The 23,191-nt window shown below is 40.4% G+C and overlaps 1 protein-coding gene across 11 annotated transcripts in view; it reads left to right on the forward strand.

Annotated features, from left to right (window-relative positions):
• The window catches only part of AFF1 (ALF transcription elongation factor 1), a 209,790-nt gene that overhangs the window by 158,845 nt on the left and 27,754 nt on the right, over positions 1–23,191 (forward strand). For 8 of the 11 annotated variants that reach the window (XM_082463224.1, XM_082463233.1, XM_082463228.1 and 5 more), the window contains 5 exons: positions 1,199–1,250; positions 12,598–12,676; positions 12,799–12,836; positions 14,896–15,052; positions 20,351–21,277. In XM_082463224.1, coding sequence (XP_082319350.1) covers positions 1,199–1,250; positions 12,598–12,676; positions 12,799–12,836; positions 14,896–15,052; positions 20,351–21,277 — 1,253 coding nt within the window. The remainder of the gene's footprint in view (positions 1–1,198; positions 1,251–12,597; positions 12,677–12,798; positions 12,837–14,895; positions 15,053–20,350; positions 21,278–23,191) is intronic. The other 3 variants (XM_082463230.1, XM_082463225.1, XM_082463232.1) reach the window with 1 other exon arrangement.

Here is a 23,191-nt window from a genome sequence, read left to right on the forward strand (position 1 = left end):
AAATATTCAAGGGCCTCCACATGACATTTGTGGTCACTCTCCTCACCCCTGTTTGAAAGGCAAGCGTATTTCCCTTCCCCTTCTGCTTCAGGTCCGTATTACCTCAGGCCTAGACAAACACAGCCTCCCAGCTGGTCTGCAGCCTCCACACTTAACATTTCCCATTCCTTTCTAGGTTACATCAGGTAGCACCAGCAGGTTAATCTTTCTGAGGAATAGCTGCATCGTGCTTTGGAGATGTCTCATTGCCTGACAACTGAAGTTTTAACATCCTGTTGTGGCACTCAGAGCCCTCTAAAATCTGACTTCCCTGGTCCCCCTATGCTGCCCACCACACACTCTGCCCCCCAGCCTTCCCCTGTCGTAATCTGCACCATTTCAACTCCTCTCATGTTCGAGCCTTCGCTCACTGTCTCTTCTGCCTGAAGGCCTTCCCCACCCTCATCTCCCTCTTGCCAGCAGTCATTCTGTCAAAATCTCACCCATCCTTTGTGACACAATTAATTTTGTTTCTTTTCTAATTTGCCTTCTTTCGTCATGACCAGCAGAGTGACCAATCTGTAGATTCCCGGGACAGTTCATTTAGATGTTTGGTTTTCGCGCTGATTTTGCGTTGCCTAGGGTTGTAGATAACACGTGCCCGTTTGATGTCCCTCAGTCAGCTGTACGCTCATTGAGGACGGGGTCAAATGCCTTGAACATCTTGGTGTCTAATAGGCAGTTTGTAAATAGCAGTGGAATGAATGAATGGGGGCTGTTGAATAGTGGGGGGATGGGTGGGAGCACAGTGGGCCAAGGACAGAGTCTATAAAAGAGAGTGCTAGCAAATCACGGATAGATATGTGACGTCAAACCAGGTGAGGGTGACTGCAGCCCCATCCTAGTGCTTCCACAAGGGAGCCCCGCCAGCTGACAGCAAGGAGAGTCTCCTGCCCATGGCAGTGTGGTCGGCACGCCGGGTGGCGCTTTCAAAGTGTGTTCTCTCTGTTTAGGGCTTTCCAATTCTGAGCAAGCCCTCTCTCTAGAGGTAACATAAATGTTGTTTTATAAGCAGTGTATAACACTCTGGTTGGCATAATTTAAGTATACTAAGTGTTTAGATTAAAGTGGGGGGACAGCAAAAAAAGAGGGAATTTATAACTAACGGTCTCATGAATTTGTCATTGTGTTCCTCTGATCATTTTTCCCTTGCCCACAGAACAATATGATACATCTTCAAAAACCCACAGTAATTCTCCGCAGGGAACATCGTAAGTAAAATGCTTTTGTTTATTAAAAGTTTATAATATAACATTGTAATTTCCCATGTAAATCTGTTGCTTAGTTTTTTTTCCTCCTTGCTTTCAAGTAATGACTCATAAAATACTGCTGCAGTGTAAAGGGAAGAAATGACCAACATTTCTATTTGGATTAAATTCTCCTGTTGAAGGTTTAGGTACCTTAAGATTTTGCTAAGGGGTTTTAAAAGAAAGCCATTTGAGCCATTATTTACATATTAACTGTGGAAAATAGAAGGTTTTAGCTTTATAAATTTCAGTCTTAAATAGTTTTAGCTTGTGGAAACAAATTTTGGGGGATGTGCACAATTTCAGACTTTCTGCCACTTTTTTGGCCTAGTTTTAACTAATAAAGAATGAGTCTTACTGCCCAGCTGTGCTTTATTAAGGCCAAGTAAGTCCAGATATATTTTGGGTTTTGGGAACAGTTGAAACTACATAGTAAAGATTTTTAAACCAGCATTTTGACCCAATTTGTCATTTCTTGGTGGTATTGAACTAGTATTTCTTTCTTTTCATGACTAGCAGTGGTTCAGGGACTGAGTGAGGAGGCCTTTCTCTCCTCAGTATTTGATCAGTTCCTAACACGGAGTTGCTAGTCTCTGAGGACTTCAGGTTCAAGCTCCAGCTTTCTTCTATTTTCGAGGCATAGTATTTGTTCCGTGTATTTTGGGAGGGGGTGTTGCTGTGGACTGAATATTTTAAAAACTGTATAGTTGAGGCAAAGAGCTTCTTTTATCTCCTCACCGTGACTGAATATGGAACAGGGTTAAAATCACTATTCCTAAGTGCCAGGTCCTTGATGCAATTGTTTTCACATCTCTACAGCAAAGTAAGAAAAAAAGAATAACGATTTTTTGTTGTTGTTGTTAAAAAGATAAATTTATTGGGAGTTCCCTGGCGGTCCAGTAGTTAGGACAGTGCGCTTTCACTGTGGAGGGTGCGGGTTTGATCGCTGGTCGGGGAACTAAGATCCCGCAAGCTGTGTGGCACGGCCAAAAACAGAAAAATAAAAAATTTTTAAAAAGATAAGTTTATTATAGGATGGATGGATTATTTTGTATGTGTAATAAAAATCTGTTTCATTTGTGGTTCTGGCTGATGGTGAGGTTTTGCTTATTTTTATTGTCCTTTACTAGAAAAAAAAAATTAACCCTATGTTAGTTATTCTTTGCCTGTTTCTTTTTTGACCTTTTCTTTTTTCCCCTTTATTTTTGTTTAAAAAAATTATTTTACTCTTGAGTTCTGAAAGTCTAGAATCACCGACTTAGCTTAACCAACTACCTCCTCCTCTAAATAGAATCTATCTGATGGCTGGTGGAGAATAGACAGGACGGTGCCAAGGACCATACTTACAATAATTGTGTGGACTCTCTGTGACTTCCCCAAGGGTTTACACCTTGTGCTGTTTGTGATGGTTGATAGTAAAGCTGTTTAGACCATAAGAGGCCCCGGCTGATGGTCTTTGGTAGGGGCAGCAAGGAAAGGGGAGCTGAGAGCATCCCACTTGGCAATAAGAACAGAAAGGAGGAGCTCCCTGAGGAATGAGCTGGTGGAAGCAGTGGCACCAAAGGGAGGAAGTAGCTGTGTCCCTGGGAAGTGTGTGTAGAGGAAGAAAGGCAGCTGGGTCTGATCTGGGCCCGGGCAGGCCAAAGCTGCAGCCTCCCACACCAACTTTCATCAGCTTTCCAACGAGGTAGTTGATAGGGACTCGGACCATATTCTGTGACAATTTTGCTACTCAGAGAAATGGGTTGTTCTCCTGATTGAGTTAAACCACTGAAGTCAGAGGTGCCTGCAAGTTTATATGCTCATATATTGTGACATATGTAGTGTTTTCTAGGTAAAAACAATTGGTTTACCCTATATAAAATTAACTAGAGGGGGGACTTCCCTGGTGGTGCAGTGGTTAAGAATCCGCCTGCCAATGCAGGGGACACGGGTTCGAGCCCTGGTCTGGGAAGATCCCACATGCCGCGGAGCAACTAAGCCCGTGCACCACAACTACTGAGCCTGCGTTCTAGAGCCAGTGAGCCACAACTACTGAGCCCACGTGCCACAACTACTGAAACCCGTGCGCCTAGAGCCCGTGCTCCGCAACAAGAGAAGCCACCGCAATGAGAAGCCCACGCACCGCAACGAAGAGTAGCCCCCGCTCGCCTCAACTAGAGAAAGCCCGCGCGCAACAACGAAGACCCAGTGCAGCCAACAATAAAATAAAATAATTAAAAAAAAATTATCTTAAAAAAATTATCTAGAGGGAATTCCCTGGTGGTCCAGTGGTTAGGATTCTGCGCTGTCACTGCTGGGGCCTGGGTTCGATCCCTGGTTGGGAAAATAAGATCCTGCATGGCTGTGCAGTGTGACCAAATTAAAAAAAAAACATTACCTAGAAAAGAATATTTGTTTTGATCCTAATAAACTTGGAGAAGGAATGAAAGTAGGGCCTAGTACAGGTGAAGAGGACAAGAGTGATAGAGAAAATAAGGTAATACTGAGACTGGGTGGATACGAAGGGTTGTGTGTGGTGGGGCTGGTGGTATGGATAAGTGCCGAAATGAAATGTACCTATGGGAAAAAGAAATCACTTTTATGGAGCTTGGATGAAAGCAGTGTTCCAATTAATCTGTAGAGTACAGTCGTTGTTTCAGAGTTAGTATGGCACATCTCTTAGTGCTCGAAGGTTAATTTGATCTAGTGTCAGCATTAGGGTTCTTTGACAAGCAGTTAAACTGTTTGAATGTCACATAGAGTGGCAGGGAGATGGTCTAATGCACTTTGAATGTCAGGAAAGAAAATGTTAATTACAGGGTCATTTGTACTTTGGTTTTAAAAACCCATATAGGTCTTACTGCTTTTTCTTTCAGAGTTATTAGTACTTGGGCCTCCTTACAGAAGCAGAGTAGTACATATAAAAGGGAAAAAGAGGGGCCTGGCACTAGAGAATAAACTGTGGAGAGTCTGTATTAACTCTCACATCTGTCCAGACTTGGGGGCAGGGGGCGGTTAGCCAGCTGGTAGAGGATGTAGGTGTAAAAGAAATGTGCTAAATCTGTTACTTTTAATCTCTGTAGATGAAGCTCTAGTTAATTATCAAATGATGAATTCTTTCTACCAGGTACCTCAGGGAAGTGATTAGCTAGGGATCCAGTGCTATTTGCCCCTAAGTTTGAGGTGGGGGGAATGTTGGTTTAACGGCTCCTAGCTTTGGAATCCTCTTCCTTTCCACGACTTGGGTCTGTTGAGTTCTCAGGGCAAAGTACCAAAGTATTTCCTTTTTCTGTACAGCTATTACGTCCTTCACATGATTGTGGTTAGTTCCCTTTCTGTACAGTCAAACACAGTTTCTTAATGTCAGTGCTTTTGCCAGCCTCTCAAAAGGGATAACGTGTTAATGTTTTAGAAACTATAGAGCAGTTGATGGGCATTACTGTAGCTAACTTCCTTCTCCCTCCCATCCCCTACCCTCCCCCCAAATTGCCAAGTCCTTACTAGCTGGTGCCCTCCTTTATGTTTCTTATTTTTGCTTCAGAAATCGTCACTACCTATTTAGACTAAGAGACAGAAATTAGCAGTTATAGCAATTTGGAATTTTTATTACTTACTTGGGAAGTTTCTTTTGAAATGAGGGAAGTACTTGGATGTGAAGATTGGGATTGTCCTGGAAGTGTGACGAGAAGGAATGGTGCAAAGTTAATAAAGGCTGGGAAGAGTCTGATACCTTTTTAAATGAGCCTGAGTTTTCAACTTTTACTCAAAGCATTATTTTAAATATCTTGCTAAAGAACTAAGGAAGACCCAGTCTATCAGTTTACTGCAATATAAAATCATCACATCAGGACATGTGTCAGCTGAAATGTCCGAGAATTAAGTCTGAAGAAATGCCTTACTTGTATCAGTCCGTTTAAATCATATTTGACCTAAGGAAAAAAGTTTTATACTTTTCTAGGTAGTTCTTTTTGTCTTATTTTTAAAAGTTGTGCTAGATGCAAACTAATATATATAGAATGGATAAATAACAAGGTCCTACTGTATAGCACAGGGCACTATATTCAATATCCTGTGATAAACCATAATGGAAAAGAGTATAAAAAAGAATGTGTATTGTATGTGTGTGTGTGTGTGTGTGTGTGTATGTATGTGTATGTATAACTGAATCATTTTGCTCTACAGCAGAAATTAACACAACATTATAAATCAACTATAATTTTTTTAAAAAAGTGCTATATGAAGGTGTCTTACCTGGGATCTTTATTTCAATTGACAGCTCTGACTTAAAGTGCTGTTTGCTGATAAATGTATGGTTGAAGTAGCAGAGCTCACCCTAATGGGCAAAACTTATAAATTATTTGTCCTTGAGATTATACCCCTATCCTTTATTCACAGTTCTTCAGCTCTTCTGAAAACAAGTAACAAACATTTGTGCTGGTCAGTAATACATTTGTAGGTCTACATTAAACCTTCAGCTTCTCAGAATGTAAATGGAGATCTTGCTGTTAATAATAATTCTCAGTTCTCAAATATCTGGCATTGCTGGAAAAAGATGCACTTTATTTTTACTCCAAACTTAACAAGTGATTGTGAATCCAAAGTTATTGGTATTCATAATTATTTTATTAATCTAGATATAGAAGGAAATGTTCTGTTTGTTTTCAAGAGAAAAAGTAGAGGTGTAAAATGAAAGAATAAGGAATATAACTTTTTTTTTTTTTTTTTTTAGTGAGTTACTATTAGCCATGCTATGGAGAAATGAGAATTTGTAATATTGGGTATTGAAGAAAATTTCATGCTTAGGTGAAAGCAAACAAATGGTCATTATGTGCAATGTTTAATCTGCTTATTTCAGAATTACAGTTACTAGGACACATTAAATCAATATTTAGAAAATGCTGAAACTCCCAAATGCAGAATCACCTCCTTTCATGGTAGAATTATAGTCTTTTGGAATGGTCAGTTTAATTCTTGGGGTTCTGGCTTTAGTAGACAATATTCTAGGATCCCTTGCAGGGCAATATTTAACTTGACCCTGTATACAAATTTATGCCGGAAACTTGCATAATATTGAAGGGATATTTTGGTGAGGCTATGAAATGAAGCATATTTTAAATAATTATAAAAATACTGCTAAGGTGCTGGAAGATCATCTTCTTCAAAGTATTCCTCTTGGCGCTACATAAATTTCTCAGATGATGGCTTGAACGACTCTGGGAACACCCCTTTAGGATAACATATGCTTTCGTACTTGGTCTTAGACCAAAGGTCAAATAAAATGGACAAGAAGAATAAATTTTTCAAGTGCCTGGTATATAATAGGTAAGTGTTACGTAAATGGGTTTGTTTATGTTCTACATAAGAAAAGTCATTCTCATCGTTCTTTAACATGCTTTGACCCCAGTTATATAAATATTGGCCTCTGGGCTGGATGCCAGGCTATTTGGAGATACTTCCGAAAATTGCTTCCACTCATCCATTCAGTACATAATTATTAAACACACGCTGTGTGCCCGGTGCTGGTTTAGGTACTTGGGGAAATAGTAGCCAGTGAGACAAAGTCCTTGTCTTCCATGCCTTGTAACTCAATGCGGTGGCATGTAATACAAACTAGGTGATGTGACAGAGACAGGCTTGAGGAAGCAGGGTTTTTTTTTTTTTTTTTTGGCTGGTGTTGATACTTCTGGGAGGCTCAGGAAAGGTCCCTCAGAGAAGGTGACATTTGATCTGGAGACTGAATGATGAGAGGGAGGCAGATAATACTTGCCACCTTTAAAGGGGCTTGATGGGCTACAGGCTCTGAAGGCATTTGAAAACGGCTAGGGAGTAATTCTTATTGGAAGTGACTTCTTTGAAGTATTCATTTGCATTTGGAAAACATGGTTTTAAGGGTGTCCTTAAGAGTCTGTTTAAGTCTCATTTTTAATCATGCTGCTAATTTACTACAGTAAGTGACCCTAGATTAATTTAAGCATAGATTGAAAAATTTAGTAAGATAGGTTTTTATTAGCCCTAAAAACAGTTGGTACATTCTGCCCACTCTGGGTTGCTGGGTTTCTAAAGCAGCAAGGTGTGGTCTACTTGCACAAGAATTCATATTCTCCCCGTCCATCCCCACCCCTTTCATCCACCCTGCAGAGGCCTCCAAGGCCCTCTATAACCTACCTCTCCACCTCCTCTCCTATACTCCCACAACACACACGCACGCACGCACGCACGCACGCACGCGCGCGCGCGCTATTCTGGCCACATTGGCCTCTTTGCTGTTTTCTATGCCTTAATCACCCTCCCCATTTCCTGCATTGTGCTCCCTCCTCCTTTCAGGTCCCTCCTTGGATGTCATCCCCTTATCAGTACAGTCTTCCCTAACTACCCTAACGTAGAAGAACCTCCCACACCCATCCTTTCTCTTTTATGCTTACTTCCCCCTCCCTAGGCTTCTTACCCATTGAGAAAGAATATAGTTTGGTTATTTATCTCCCTCCCCTAGACTCTGAGTGCACAAGAGCAGGAGTTTCTGTCTGCTTAGAGTTGTATCAGTGAAGTCTAGAGCAGGGCCTGGCATATAGTAAGTACTCAGGATAAATGTAGAAGGAAAAACATTACACATAAACTTGATTAAATACCTATAAGCAATGTTTAATAGAAATATAATTTTCAGCAATAATTTTTCTAGATTTTCTTTCTAGTTGTCTAGTATGTCATCTTATACTAGTACCTTATTTATCGTACTTAATGATTTAATCTTATTTATTAACTTCAACTTTTCCCTCATTTATACTCTTGTGATTTTTCTAATCTTCACTTCATCCATGGAGTTTAAATAATCTTTTACACCTTTGGCCGCAATTTTTGCCTTATCAACCGTTAGGTCATTAACTATAGTGAATCATGTACCAAGTCACTTTTCCCTCTGCCCTGCTAGTCTACCATCTCCCATAGACAGTCTCTCCGTGAATTTGAATTCTGCCAACTGCTGTCACCATTTGGAGAGTCCCCCTTGTATGTTGTGTCATAAGGGATTAAGGTCTGCTTTTTCATTTTTAAAAATTTATTGTATGCGGAGCCCTCTTCCTAACTCGTCACCTCCCATCATCTCCTACAAAAAGCATTTGCAGTCGTTATTTCTGCCCTGTATCAAAAAAGGAAAGTACAGGGCTTCCCTGGTGGCGCAGTGGTTAAGAGTCTGCCTGCCAAAGCAGGGGACATGGGTTCGAGCCCTGGTCTGGGAAGATCCCACATGCCGCGGAGCAACTAAGCCCGTGAGCCACAACTACTGAGCCTGCGCGTCTAGAGCCCGTGCTCCACAACAAGAGAGGCCACGACAATGAGAAGCCCGCGCACCGCAATGAAGAGTAGCCCCCGCTCGCCGCAACTAGAGAAAGCCTGTGCACAGAAACGAAGACCCAACACAGCCAAAAATAAATAAATAAATAAATAAATTTATTAAAAAAAAAGGAAAGTATGTTCTCACATGCTCATTAGTGGTTTCTGAAAAGTAGGTATCAGTTTATTTGCCATTTTGAGCACATCTAATACCAGGGTTGTGACTATTAATTGCAAGTTAACTACTGTGAGCTTGCCTTCACTTGCTCTTTTCCAAATAAAAGGTATGGCCCGATCATAGGAAATGTTAAGCCAAGAAATCAGTGTATTGAAATAGTTTTGGAGTTCTGAATTGAGATGTTACAGAATATTGGCAGTTGAAGCTTTGGGTAAGCCCAGTACGAAGGAGGAATGGAAGAGCAATAAAGGCTTGTCTGGTGTGTCTTCACACAGTAACAACTGGGCTCTGAGTCGCTGAAGCGTGCCTGCCGGAACCTGTGTGCAGCTCTTTCAGCTTTGCAGAACAGCTGTCTGAAGAATGCATTTGTACAAAGGGGTTTGAGGATTGTTTGTAACCTTTAAGTAAGAAGTTTACCTAGCTGATAATGTAAAATGTGAAACCTACACGGTAGTTCAAAGAGTTGCTTTACCTGAGCATTTGTCTTCTTTTGAACAGTGCCAAGCTAAGCCATATGGTGCCATATGCTTCGAAATAACTGGTTTGCTTGGAGTTTGGAAATGAAATTAGTTATTTAACCAGTTTAAACAGTATATAAAGTTTAAAGTTCATTTACTTTCATAGGAGAAAAATAGTGTATTCATTTTACTCCAGCAGTATAGTTTCTGTTTTCTTTTAAACCAGAGTCTTTCTCTCAGTGGGTTCTGGGACTTAGATTTCATTCCCTCAGTTAGGTTTTCTAACCACTGGTCCTATATTGGCCAGAGCAAGGAGGTGGTATCCGATGGAATGGCTTTTGCATGCAGGCTGTAGCATATACCAGCTTCATGATCTTAGGCCAGTTAGGTGGCTGTTCTGAGCTGTTTCCTCATCCTTAGAATGTGAGGGGTTGATCAGAGTCAGCCCGTGGGGTTATGAGTAAAAGCAATGCCTGTCAAGTTCAGATTACATAAAGGGCACAGCTATGTGGTACTGTTACTTATTCAGCAAAAGGGATGCTGTTCATTCAGCCACCTTCTTAGGGTACCTGCCAAGTTCTAGATAAAGAAAATATGAAGACAAAAATGACTTGATCCTGCTTCAGAAAAGCTTACAGTTGAGTATGTCCCTTGGGTCTTATGTTTCTTGACCTAGGTTTTATTGGTATAAATGAGACTAGATCTAAGAGATTTGCTTCTCTTTTAGTGGGTGCAAAGGTGCTCACCCACATGTGCTGTAATTTGTCATCTTGACATTGAAGGACCAGTCCATTATATATAGAATATAATATATGAAGTATAGTGTAGTAATTTAGTGATATGCTTGGCTTCAAATATAATTATTTGTGGCACAGTAGGGGAGTTTTTAGCAACTGATCCATTTAAACATAAAACCTTTACCTGTCATCAGGTTACAAATTTCCCAACTATATAGATCCTTTTAAAAAAAAAAAAATCATGATGGCAATTGTGATTAATTTTCTGTATTAACAAAACTTGGTTAAGGTTTTTTTGTTGTTTTTTTTTTTAAATGAATTGCCCCATTTTTTGATGTTCAGAATAAGGGGTTTCTTTTTCTTTATTTTTTCTTTATTTTTTGGCTGTGTTGGGTCTTCATTGCTGCATGCAGCCTTTCTCTAGTTGCAGCAAGCAGGGGCTACTCTTCGTTGCAGTGCATGGGCTTCTCATTGCAGTGGCTTCTCTTCTTGCGGAGCACGGGCTCTAGGCACGTGGGCTTCAGTAGTTGCAGCATGTGGGCTCAGTAGTTGCGGCACGCGGGCCCTAGAGTGTGCGGGCTTCAGTAGTTGAGGCACATGGGTTCAGTAGTTGTGGCTCACGGGCTCTAGAGCGCAGGCTCAGTAGTTGTGGCACATGGGCTTAGGTGCTCGCGGCATGTGGGATCTTCCCGGACCAGGGCTCGAACCCGTGTCCCCTGCATTGACAGGCAGATTCTTAACCACTGTGCCACCAGGGAAGCCCTGGGACAGCATGTTTATGGTCCCTTCTATTCCCTAAGAGCAAGTGGAGCTAAAAGTTAGAACATATACTTTCTGACTTACTGAACATATCTCATATACTTTCTCACTTGAGGAGAGTATATGCACGGAAACTGGGCATTCAGTAGCTAAGCAAACAACTTACAAGGTATTTAGTAGTCCGCTGCTTGCAACAGGAAGTGTGGTTGAATTACACGATCACTGCTGTTTCAGGAAATTAAGGAAAATCAGCTTTATACAAAACAAACCCAATGACTAAGAAATAAAGAGGTCCATTTACTGTGGTTTTGTTGGTGGTGGTTAACATTGAATATCCTTTTGCCAGATTTGTTTTTTCTGGTTGTATTATACCTAACATTTATTCCAAAGATATATCTTTTGCTTGTGTGTATCCCAACCAAGCCATTTTTAGCCGTAAACCTGTTGAGTGACTTCTTCTTGTACACCATTAAGATTGCTGCTGCCAAGTTGTACATCCAAAGGCTGTGTCTTCTAGCCTTGCTAAAATAGGAGTTTAGCTTCTACTAGATACATGTTGAGCAAGATCTACATTTACAAGTAGCTAACAGTTTTTATTTTTTAAAAGAAACTTATCACAAGATGTTTTTAGTGCATTTGTTGGTGAAAATAAGTCCTTGGCAGAATTACAACATTGCATGTAGGCGGTCATTTTGAAAGAGCCAAGTTTTTATCATTTATTTTCATTAGAAAATATAGTGATTTTTACCATGGATTCCCAAAATAATAATGCCTGCTTACTTTAGTGGCAGGTAGTGAGTTTGCAATAAAAATCGTTGGTCAGAATATTGAAGAGGTATTTTTAGAAATAATGAAGGATTGTAACTTAATATAATTTGCTTTTTGGAACATCAGTAATACTCAAGCAGATTTTTTTTTTTTTTTTCCAATTTCACTTATAACATTTCCTCAAAGAGTCATGCTTGTAAATTTTGGGGGATGTCGGGGGGAGCAATTACTGATTCATTCTTTTGATGTTGGGTATCTCCATGAAAAAAAACGTAAAGGGGAGGGGGTAGGGAAAGGGCTAAGATTTGAGTAAACAAGTACAGATTGGAAAATGTTTGCTTTTAATATTTAGGTTCATCATAAACTTGAATGCCTAGAGATAAGTATTAATATAACTTTGAGGACATGAACTGAGTTTTTATTTTTACCTGAATGATAGCAGGAAGGTTAAACATATTTTTCAGACAACAGTATTATTTGTATTACTACTCTTTTCACGGATTAGTGTTCAGGCACCCAGAAGAAGATATTTGTGTGTGTGAAAAAGTTCAATATTAATAATGTCTTTGGACAAAAACGTAACATAACTGCACTGTTTAGTGACAGTTGTATTTTTATGTATTTATTTAATTCATGTATAGCACTTTTTAAGTGCCTGGCACTGTTCTAAGTACTTTACAGATATTCATCCAATATTAACTCATTTAATGGTTAATCATTTATTCTAGTTGTTAGAGACCATAGAAGAAAATGATTTGAGGGTACTGTATATTTTTCTATTTTATGTATTTTTGTTGTTATTGTTTCTTCTGTTTGTGTGGACCTGGGAGCCTTAGTCTCAGGGCTGGCAACAAATCACTTGCAGAACTTGTAGTTCTGCTTTTAATGCTCAGAACGTGTGAAAGACTCAGTTTTGAAATGATAAGGAGTTTGGACTGAACTAGTTTCTGTGTTAAAATTGTAAAACTTAACATTTCCAAGAAAATAAAGCATTTGGTGAATAAATAAAAGTTATACCTGTCCCACCCCTCTTTTGTTACATTAAGCGTATTTTATGTTTATATGCTAAAAGAAGTTGTTAGACATTATTTTAAATTCTGCAGTGTCTCTATCCCTGCCTGTTCTAGCATGCTCAAAGATGACCTTCAGCTCAGTGACAGTGAGGACAGTGACAGCGGTCAGGTAAGTTCCGTACACCCCACAATACCAGGAATTCATTTAAATCCATCTAACATTTCTGAGCTGCTTGTCCTAACCTGTTTTTTGTTCTTTTCCTGGTCCTTCCCCTTATTGTGAATGCCTAGACCCCAGAGAAGCCTCCTTCCGCATCTGCACCTCCAAGGTACTGTGTTTGGGTTTCTCCCCATCTGTACAAAATGTTTGCTTTTTTCTACCAAATGGGGAAATTACAGCCTTATTTAGTATTTTCATAACTTCTTCATGGGAGAAGGAGCTGGATGATCACAGTTAAAAGAAAGTACCTGTTTCATATTCTGGAAGCTTAAATCAGCCCTAGAGAGGTTGTTAACTCTATGAAAGAGAGAGTCCCTGCGTCCACCTAAATCTTTAGTCAGTTTTGTATGTGTAAAATTTGAGCGTTTAAAATAAGCTTAAGTCACTTTCGTCAGTATTATGTAACCAGTATTTGAAAAGTTATACTGAAGAGCTCAGTGTTTTTATGAAAGTGACAGATATGCTGTTTTCAAAAATTAAAGCTGAATTATTTCTAGAAATTGTTTTCCATGGTGCCTGTCTTCATAGTTATATGAATTTTCTAATTGTTTCAGTTGCTTTAAAAGATGACCTGCAATACATTTTGGTATGATGGAAAATGGCACTGTTTTCACTTTGTAAACAGCTTAGCCATATTTTAGAAAATGTAATGCTTTTGTTTTTAGAAATGGAGACTATCTGAACTACCTTTATTTACCATTTCCTCTGGCACTGAATTTAATGATTTAATATGCCAATACCTGTCGTCCATGGACAAAGAGTTAAATTACCCTGTCGCTGTTTTACTCCCTTGAGATGTGGTCATCCATTTTGAGACAAGCTCAGCACTAAAAACCTTGCTCTCATATAGCTGAGGTTGTAGTTAATGTGGAGGAAGATCACGCATAATTATGTGAGGTCTTAAGGATTCATAAGCTCTGCTTATTTACATCCCATTTTGTTCAGTAATTTCTGGTGGCTTGTAACGACTTACAAAATATGTCAAAGTAACCTAACTGAAAAGTGGAGGAGGGAATAAAAGGAAAAAAACAAGGTGGGGGGGATAGAGGCAGGAATAATACTGAAAGTATATCTCTTTTTGACCATCACTTGGCTTAAGCTCTTCAGCTACCACAAATTTGACATGAGAAAATTCTGTTTTTGTATAGTGTTTGTTTTAAAATGGTCTCAACTAGTGACCTTATTATTATCTAATAAATTTTTGTTATTCTAATATAGTTATTTAATAAATTTATTATCTTGAAAATGTTTTGGGTAGATTTGGAGGCTTTCATGATTATAGTTACTGATTTACTGCTGTGGCTAATTCCATCTAGGGCAAGGTTTTAAGATACGCTTTGAAATTCTGTATGTGTCCAGCAGTGTGATCACTTGTGTGTTTTCTCACAGGCCTAGAGTTATTGCCCTATCCTGAAAACTTGAAGTAGTTATTCTCTACTTCAGCTGATATTTGGGAGTGATCCTAAGCCACTCATAAAGAACGGCCCATTTTATCATTCTGCCCAAGAAGTGTGAGTGGATTGCCTGTGGGGTCACTTTCCAAAGGAACCCCGTTTGTGTTCAGCAGTCTCTGACTACTCTACAGTTGGTTCTCATATGGAGAATAGAGGAAGACTTTAATGGATTGGCTGTTCTTTTATAAATTAACTCCTTTGGGTTTTATATTGCAGGTGTCAGCAAAGTTAAAGGGTCCGAAAGTCAAGGTTTTAGGCTTTGTGGGCCATAAAGTCTGTGTTGCAGCTATTCAACTCTGCTTTTGTAGTATAGAAGCAGGCACAGACAATACATAAAATACTGGGTGTGAATGTGTTCCAACAAAACTTTATTTGTAAAAGCAGGCAGCCAGCTCAGGCCGTGCTTTGTCCACGCCTGATTTGAAGCACCCCGCATCTCACTTACATTTCACATAGTTCGCAGTGTTCTTCAGGAAAGTTCCCCAGGCTTCTTTTATGCAGTTACCTGGTGATCTGTTGCAAGGCTTTCCACTGAGCTTTGAGCCACCATGGGCCTTGCTTGTGCCCAACTGGCCGCCATGGTCATTTAGTACTGCTAGGTAATCTTTGAGGCCCCTTCTTTCGAGAAGCAGAAAAACGGGCAAAGAAGGAAGGGAGTCAGAAGGGAAGGAATCCACCTCTCGTGGGTCTTTGACTCTCTCGCTTGCTCCGCAGCGCTCCGCAGGCGCTGCCCGCAGCCGCGGCCTCAGCACATTCCAGCAGCGCTGAGTCGGAGAGCACCAGCGACTCTGACAGCTCCTCGGACTCGGAGAGCGAGAGCAGCTCCAGTGACAGCGAGGAGAACGAGCCTCGAGAAGCCGCGGCTCCCGAGGTACTGGGCCGCTCCCGGCCGTCTCGGGAGCTCGGGAGCGCGGTCGAACCCCGGTGGCCCGGGCTGCCTGAGGGGCTCCGTCCTGGGGGCGGCGCTTTCCGGCCGCCGTGCACGCTGCTGGCTATTCGTGTTTACTTGTTTCTTGGCGTTGGGCTGTGGAACTTTGGGAGAGATGTCATCTCTCTCCTGTTGAAAATGATAGGTTCTTCCCTGTTGCTGCCAGAGCTGTTTTGAAGAGCAACTCATTGAGAATATGTACACCCCATTTTCTTTTCCCTTATTTCGAGAAAAAAAAAACACCCCAAAATCGTTTTCAGTAGGTTGCCATTTTAATATTAATGAGAAAGCTTTTTGAAATTTTAGGAACGCATGAATTAAATCAAAAGGAGACAGCCTGATTTAGCAAAGGGCAGGAACGTGAACTAGAAATAAGCCATAAGAGGTTCTATTTTTGAATCACTAAAAGCCATGCATTAAATTGATGGCGATGTAATTTCGCCAGGGCCGTGTTTCTTGATCCCACTGTCCCATGTAAAATAGGAATAGTGCTTGCCTGTCACCCACCCTTGGGAGATATTGTAAAGATAAACAGTTGAGACTGAAAATCTCAAGCACTAAATTTATCTGGAGAATTTATGCTATTTACTGGATTGTTGAGCAAAAGAAACGTAGTAACAACTAACAAGGTTGCCAAATGTCTTCAAAACTTAGAGTAGCAGGGTAAAATGTTTGCTGGGGAAGACATTTTTAGTGAACTAGACTAGCTTGTATAGAGAAAACTATTCTCTGTATTTAGGTAGGAATCCCAGGAAATGAGATTTTCTGATTAAGAAAGCGTTAAAGTTTTCAGTATTTGTCTCTGCTGTTTAGAAAGCAAGGCCACTGCACTAGAGCATTAACCAAATACATCTGGAGATGATGTAGTGAGACTGAGGAGCCATATCTGAGGGCAAGAGAGGATGAGGAAAATAACTGAGTATCATTTTTTTGTTGTTGTTGTTAGATATGAGTTTATGTCTGGCACAGAGTAAGTGCTCAGTAAATATTTTTCGAGTGAATAAACATAGATCAGCATTAGCTGCACTTGAAGTGCCTTTCAGATTTTAGAAGCTACTCTGTATTTCTGGGGGCTCTCTGTTTTCTCCTGAGATACTAATTGCTGTTGAAGTAATTTTTCTATGCCCCAGGGAAAACGGTACTGAATATGCTCTACAGAGAAATTGTGTGCTTGTTCATGTTACTGTTCCTAAGATCTTTGCTTTATATATCTCACCTTATTCACTAAGAAAAATCTGCATGCTTGTTTGGTTACTGATATAAGCAAGAGAATCCAATTAAATCAAAATTCAATTCAAATAAAATGGAAATGGCACAGATTGGGCTGAATAATTAAAACTTGAAAGAAATATTTAACCTGGTGTTTGTTTTAATGAAGCAGTTATATCTTGTTGCTCACGAGGTTATTGAATAGAATAGATTTAGAGACTCTTAGATGAAAAATGATGTTCCCATCATACTTTACTTTTTAAAACCACTTTCCTAAATAGGCTCGTATTTGTATATTTGTGTTAATGTGCAAATCTAGACTTGAGTATGGTTTTGTTGGTTATGTACCAATGCTTGACTTCCTCAGACATATTTTTGTCTTTGTCTAGATTTTAAACCTTTAATTTTTCCCAGTTATTTAACAACCTTTCTTTCCTTTTAAAATAAATACCTGCATTATTGTAAATCTGTGTTAGTTGAGCATTACATGAATTCCATAATAGGTCATAGTTACTAGTTTTAACTTTCTCACCCTTTTCTTTATTTTATTTTTAATGCTGAGGAATTTGCTCCTTAAGTCTCCATTTTAAATTCATTTGACGAAGTTGTCCAGTGACCTTATGAGATCTGAAATGTTATATGTGTGCCAATGTGCTGGTGGTGAACTTGGGGAAAAACCACTTTCAGTCTCTTCTTTATAGTGAGTCAACATGTAAATCTCAGCTTTTCAGAATATATGGGACGTATCGCCCTTTTACTGCTTAAGTAAAGTTCAGGGAAAAAAGATTCTATTCTCTGTTATTCAGGGATCTGCTTAGTTTTCTAATCTATTCATTGTCTAATTCTTTGGTAGTAAACAACTGTGGTCGATTATCTACTAAGCTCTTGGCACTTTCTTCATAAATTACGTAATGTAACCATCAACCCTAGAAGGTCAGGAGCTTTCTTTTCACCTGTAAGGAAGTAGCAGCACTAAGATTGAAACCCATAGCCATTTGACTCGGAAGCCATTTTTTTCCCCTACTACATCATGCTACTTCTCTCTTTCTTTTTTTTCTTTTCTCTTAAGTTTTGGAGTTGTACTCCCTCACAACAACTATGATGTTTTACAAAAAAACAAAAACAAAAAAAAAAACCAGACATATGTTGTGCATAGCTCAAAACTTTTTTTTCAAAATCATAATTCATTCTAAAATACACGAACTTTTGCCAATTCGAGAAGCTAGGAGAAGTAAAGAGACATGCAGTCAAACATTTATTAAAATGCTCATATATTGTTGCACCTCCTCTGTGCAGTGTTTGGGTTGATCCAGCACTGGGAGGCTGGGGGTGGGGCATGGGGAAAGGCTGAGGAAGAAATGAAAGTCCAAACCTTGATCCTATCCAGCACTTACACTCTTAAAATTCATCTTAAAATCTGTTTTTAATCAGTCCCTTATGTAAAACTTTCCCCCTTCCCAGCACCCAAATAATACCTAACCTTAAAGGAATTCTCTCCATTTTACATCTTTGTAGTAGGTACACAAAAAGGATCGCCCCTACCCTTTCCTCTTGTCTGGGCACACCAACTCAGTTTTACCCTGCAATTGGGCCATAGGCCTCCCTTCTGGACATTTTCAGTACCGCAGTAGAGGAAAATATGTTTTATTTCTGTAACCAGGACATTCCTTTAGGGACTACTAAATGTATCTTAAACTGCCCTGTTTTGGGGTGTGTCGGGGGGGAAGCGGATGTTATTTATACCAGGAATGACCTTCCCTTTTGGTTAATGTGTAAGTACTCTTCTGTAGAGCAAGAGTGTCACTGATTGCAGTGCAGTTGTCAGCGTAGCCCTGGTGAAAGATCTCTCTACCTTTCCCGAGAAAGGGTTTGAAGGATTTGGTTCCTGAGGTGATACATCTTTTTTTTTTTTTTTTTTAATTTTTATTGGGGTATAGTTGCTTTACAGTGTTGTGTTAGTTTCTACTGTACAGCAAAGTGAACCAGCCATATGTATACAAATATCCCCCTTTTTTTGGATTTCCTTCCCATTTAGGTCACCACAGAGCATTGAGTAGAGTTCCCTGTGCTATACAGTAGGTTCTCATTAGTTATCTATTTTATACATAGTATCAGTAGTGTATATATGTCAATCCCAATCTCCCAGTCTCCCAATATATAAATGATATATCTTAATGCCTTGTTCCCAGTCATTTAACCATTAGAACTACCACGCCCTCAAGTCTTTGCAAGAAATAATGTCTGACAAGTAGGTATGGTGTGCTAATCTTTTCTCTACCCTAAACAACCATCCTGTTTTGTTAGAATATTGAATGCAGTTTTAGATTATGTGGGACTTTGTCAAAGTAGTTTCCTTCTTCCCTCTCTCCCTGCCCTGAAATTCAAATGAGAGCATGGGGATAGAGTTGATATAAGTGGAGGGAGCTACAAAGAAGATATGTTGTCTTAAGAAGGGGAAAAAACCAACAACAACAAAAAACCCTCAATTCTGTAGCCCTCTTTCTGGCTGAAGTATGATCCTACCTAGTTCCTTAGAGTTCCTCTTAGTTCTATTTTGTTACAATCACACAAAGCCCAGTCTAGCTACCTGATCATTTTATTACCTAACCTTTTCCTGGCCCCAAAGCCTTTACGTTATATCCACATATCTTAAATGTATTACGTTTGCGTCTTTTTATAGAATTGAATTGTTTGGGATATTCCACTTGGGAAAATTGTTAACAGTCTTCCCTATAAAATATCATCCACTTACTGGAGGGAGCTCCTTACTCCATAATCTAATCAGTTAATCCCATGTGAGATATCTTTGAATTAACTTCCTGTTGTGTTGTGGAAATGATTTAGTCATTTATACAAACCACCTGTCAGAATGGATCTTAAAAGCATGAAGCATGCCAGTGACATACTGCCCTTTTAAAAAAAAAAAGTAATCATTACTTACTTTATTAAGACATGAATATTTTCCCAAATTGCATAAAATTTATAGGTACAATAATACACCCATGAAAAAGCCCAAATAAATATCTCATGTACACCACTGTGTGCAAGACATAATAGTAGAATTTGGAGATAAAGATGTCCTCATCATTGTTTTAATAAGATCTAATATCCCAGTTGGAGAGAGAGAGTGCGATGCATCAATAGTCAGTTAGCAACAAAGATTTTAACAAGATATCTCCTGTTAAGATAACAGGAGAAGTCAGGGACTTCTGTTTATTTGCCAAGTGAGTTGAACAGATAATCAGTATAATCTCACTGCTCTTAATTGTGTGCTCTGGAGCCTCCCTGTGTTTCTTAGAAAAATAGGTGCTATTTCAGAGACTGCCTGTAACAGGAGACTTCATGTTTGATTTTTAAAGAATTCAAGTGGGACTAATGACTGGCTAATGTGACCTCACTTGGTTCTTTTTACCCAGTTGTAAAATCTGAAAATCAGAAGACAGTGTATCTGTGATAAACTGAAAGCTGTGTCATGTATTAATATTTTTAAGTGAATAAGGGAAATGAAATTGTCTTGAAGAAAGTCATCTTCAATTGACAAGTACATCAAAAAAAGGGATAAAGCGTGAAACCCATCCATAATCACTAAGACTTATTCATTGACCTTCTTCTGAAAATCCTTGATAAAAAGATTCTTTTTAGCCTTCATTTTTCCCTATCATTTTCTGACAGACTAGTTCACAAGCCAAAATGTGAAAATTCTGCTTAAATTATATGGTAATTACCAGTGGAACAAAATATTTATTACACAGATTTCTCTGCAGTCGCCAGTGGTCTACATTGGTCAGTATGTAATGGTCTATTATTAGTGTCTGCCACAGCAAAATTCCTGTAGCATGAAAAAATTGGAAGATTGTTTTAAGAGTTAATTGTTATAGAATTTGACCTATAATTAGAGGGGGGTCAAAAGAACCTGAATTCTTAGGTTTGTAGTGATTGCATCTCCCGGCCAGTCCTGTAGGATTGGGTGACTAACCCAGAAGAGTATCGTTATTGGTCAGTTAACCCTATCTTATTTTTCCTTGTTTGTAGCCCGAACCTCCGACAACAAACAAATGGCAGCTGGACAACTGGCTGACCAAAGTCAGCCAGCCCGCGCCGCCCGCTGAGGCCCCGGGCAGCGCCGAGCCTCCGGCCCGGCACCCGGACAGTAAGGGCAAGGGTGGCGACGGCGCCACCGGAGGTCACGAGCGCTCGGAGTCCAAAGAGCCTCCCCCCAAGAGCTCCAGCAAAGCCCCCCGGGTGCCTTCCGAAGGCCCCCATGCGGGCAAGAGAAGCTGTCAGAAGTCCCCTGCCCAACAGGAGCCCCCACAGAGGCAAACCGTGGGATCCAAACAACCCAAGAAGCCCGTCAAGGCCTCCGCCCCGGGGCATGCGGATGCGCGCGCCAGTCTGCTGGTGGAGAGCGAGCCCGGACTTCCTCCCCAGGCCTCCAAAGACCAGCCTTCCAAAGACAAGCCCAAGGTGAAGACGAAAGGGCGGCCCCGTGCCGCAGAGAGCCGTGAGCCCAAGCCGGTGGCGCCCACCCCCAGCGAACGGAAGAAGCACAGGAGCGGCCCCCCGGCCCCCCCGAAGGCACCTCCGAAGGACGCGGCGGAGGACAGGAGCCCCGAGCACTTTGCCCTCGTCCCCCTGACCCAGAGCCAGGGCCCTGCCCGCAGCGGCGGCGCCAGGACTAGTGGCTGCCGACTGGCAGTGGTCGTCCAGGAGGACCGCCGCAAGGACAAACCCCTGGTGCCTTTGAGAGACACCAAGCTGCTCTCCCCGCTCAGGGACACTCCGCTCCCGCAAAGCTTGATGGTGAAGATCACCCTGGACCTCCTCTCTCGGATACCCCAGCCTCCTGGGAAGGGCAGCCGCCCCAAGAAACCGGAAGACAAACAGCCATCGGCAGGGAAGAAGCCAGATTCTGAGAAGAGAAGCTCAGAAAACTCAAGCAAGTTGGCCAAAAAGAGAAAGGTGAGTGGGGGGGCTGACCTTCCCCTACAGCAGTCCCTGCTGCGGACTTGGGGCTGTCTTTGGCCCTTGATTTTAACCTGAATCATCTTAGAAGAGGCTGGAAATCTTTGGATTCCATGTTGCCTTTGCGACTATACCAGAGTTAGTCTTTCACTGCAGATAAGTGTTGATAAATGCCAGATTGCTTTAAGTCTTGCTAGTTTGAAAAAAAGATGAGGCAGTCATTGAAAAGGATATCTTGCTTTAGAATAATATAGCATTAAGGGTATGTTTTTATCTATTGTGATAATATTGGTATTTACCACCTGGCTCATTAGGTTTTGCCCTGGAAATTAAAACCTTACATGAACTGAAATGTTAATTCTGAATTACTGACAGGAGTGCTATATACTAAATGTTACTCCTGTAGTTTGATCATTTTGATACTGATATTATATCCATGTTTTAACTCATGGCCACCTAGCACCTCATTAATTTGAAACCACCAGATTTAGAATTTGTGACTCCCGTTAATGACTTTTACTAATGAGCAGAGCATTATGAAAAAAAAGTTTTAGAGCTATTATAGAGATGGTTAGGGCATCATTTTGGGTAATATAGGCTGTTATGATGCATTGTGAAGTATTGAAATCTGTCATTTATCATAGTATTTGGAAGCTTCACTTAAGGAATGAACATAGTAAAATAATAATAATAATCCCTGCATTATTTAAGACCCTTGTTACTTGGACATATACACTATTTTGAACAATCTCCTTTCGATCTTTATTCTGAATTATTGAGCTCTTGGTATATTTTTTTTGCTGCTTCTTGATGGTGAAAGATTAATGAGTTTTCCCCCCAGTGGTATTCCCAAGCCAGCCTACCCAGGATTCAGAGTGAAAGGCACAAGAAGGGGCAACTCTTTCCTGCTGAGAAGGAATATAAACTTTAACACTCTTATAAATGCATAAAAATCTCTTACTCAGTTGTGGAAGTTGAGCTAAGGATAACAAGGACAAAAAGATCATGAAGACTGCTGTCATGTCTGATTTGACTGATTACTCCACTAGGTTAAAAATATATTGTGACTTTACCAAATAGTAAAGGGCGACAGTTTCTCGAGCACCTTGTCGAATGAGACGTGAGGGTGTGTATTGCCACCATAATTGCAGCGGGCAAGTCCAGTGGGGTGGGATCAAGTGCCAGTTGACAGTGATGTTTCAGCTAGAAGAGGGTGTATTCTCGTTCCTGATAACTTTTAGTTAAGTTTTTTTTTTTTTTTTAATTTAATTTATTTTTGGCTGCATTGGGTCTTCATTGCTGCGCGTGGGTTTTCTCTAGTTGCGGCGAGCGGGGTCTACTCTTCGTTGGTGTGCGGGCTTCTCATTGCCGAGGCTTCTCTTTGTTGCGGAGCACAGGCTCTAAGCACGCAGGCTTCAGTAGTTGTGGCTCGCAGGCTCTAGAGCACAGGCTCAGTAGTTGTGGTGCACGGGCTTAGTTGCTCCACGGCATGTGGGATCTTCCCGGACCAGGGATTGAACCCGTGTCTCCTGCATTGGCAGGCGGATTCTTAACCACTGCGCCACCAGGGAAGTCCTCGGTAACTTTTAAAACGATGTGTGCCTGTAAGAGGTGTAAAACTTTATGGAGAAAATTGTGATGGGCCAGGCTAGGAAAAGATGCCTGCATCTACTATACCCGAGAAATCTTCAAAAATACACTTTTTTTTCATGATGTATGTTTTATTTTATTTTATTTTGTACATATGTATATATCACATCATCTTTTTTTAAATTAATTTTTATTGGAGTTTAGTTGCTTTACAATGTTGTGTTAATTTCTACTGTACAGCAAAGTGAATCAGCTCTATGTATACAAATATCCCCTCTTTTTTGGATTTCCTTCCCATTTAGGTCACCACAGAGCACTGAG

Source organism: Balaenoptera physalus (genome assembly GCF_965194825.1).
Source record: "Balaenoptera physalus genome assembly, chromosome: 5".
Lineage (NCBI taxonomy): Eukaryota > Metazoa > Chordata > Mammalia > Artiodactyla > Balaenopteridae > Balaenoptera > Balaenoptera physalus.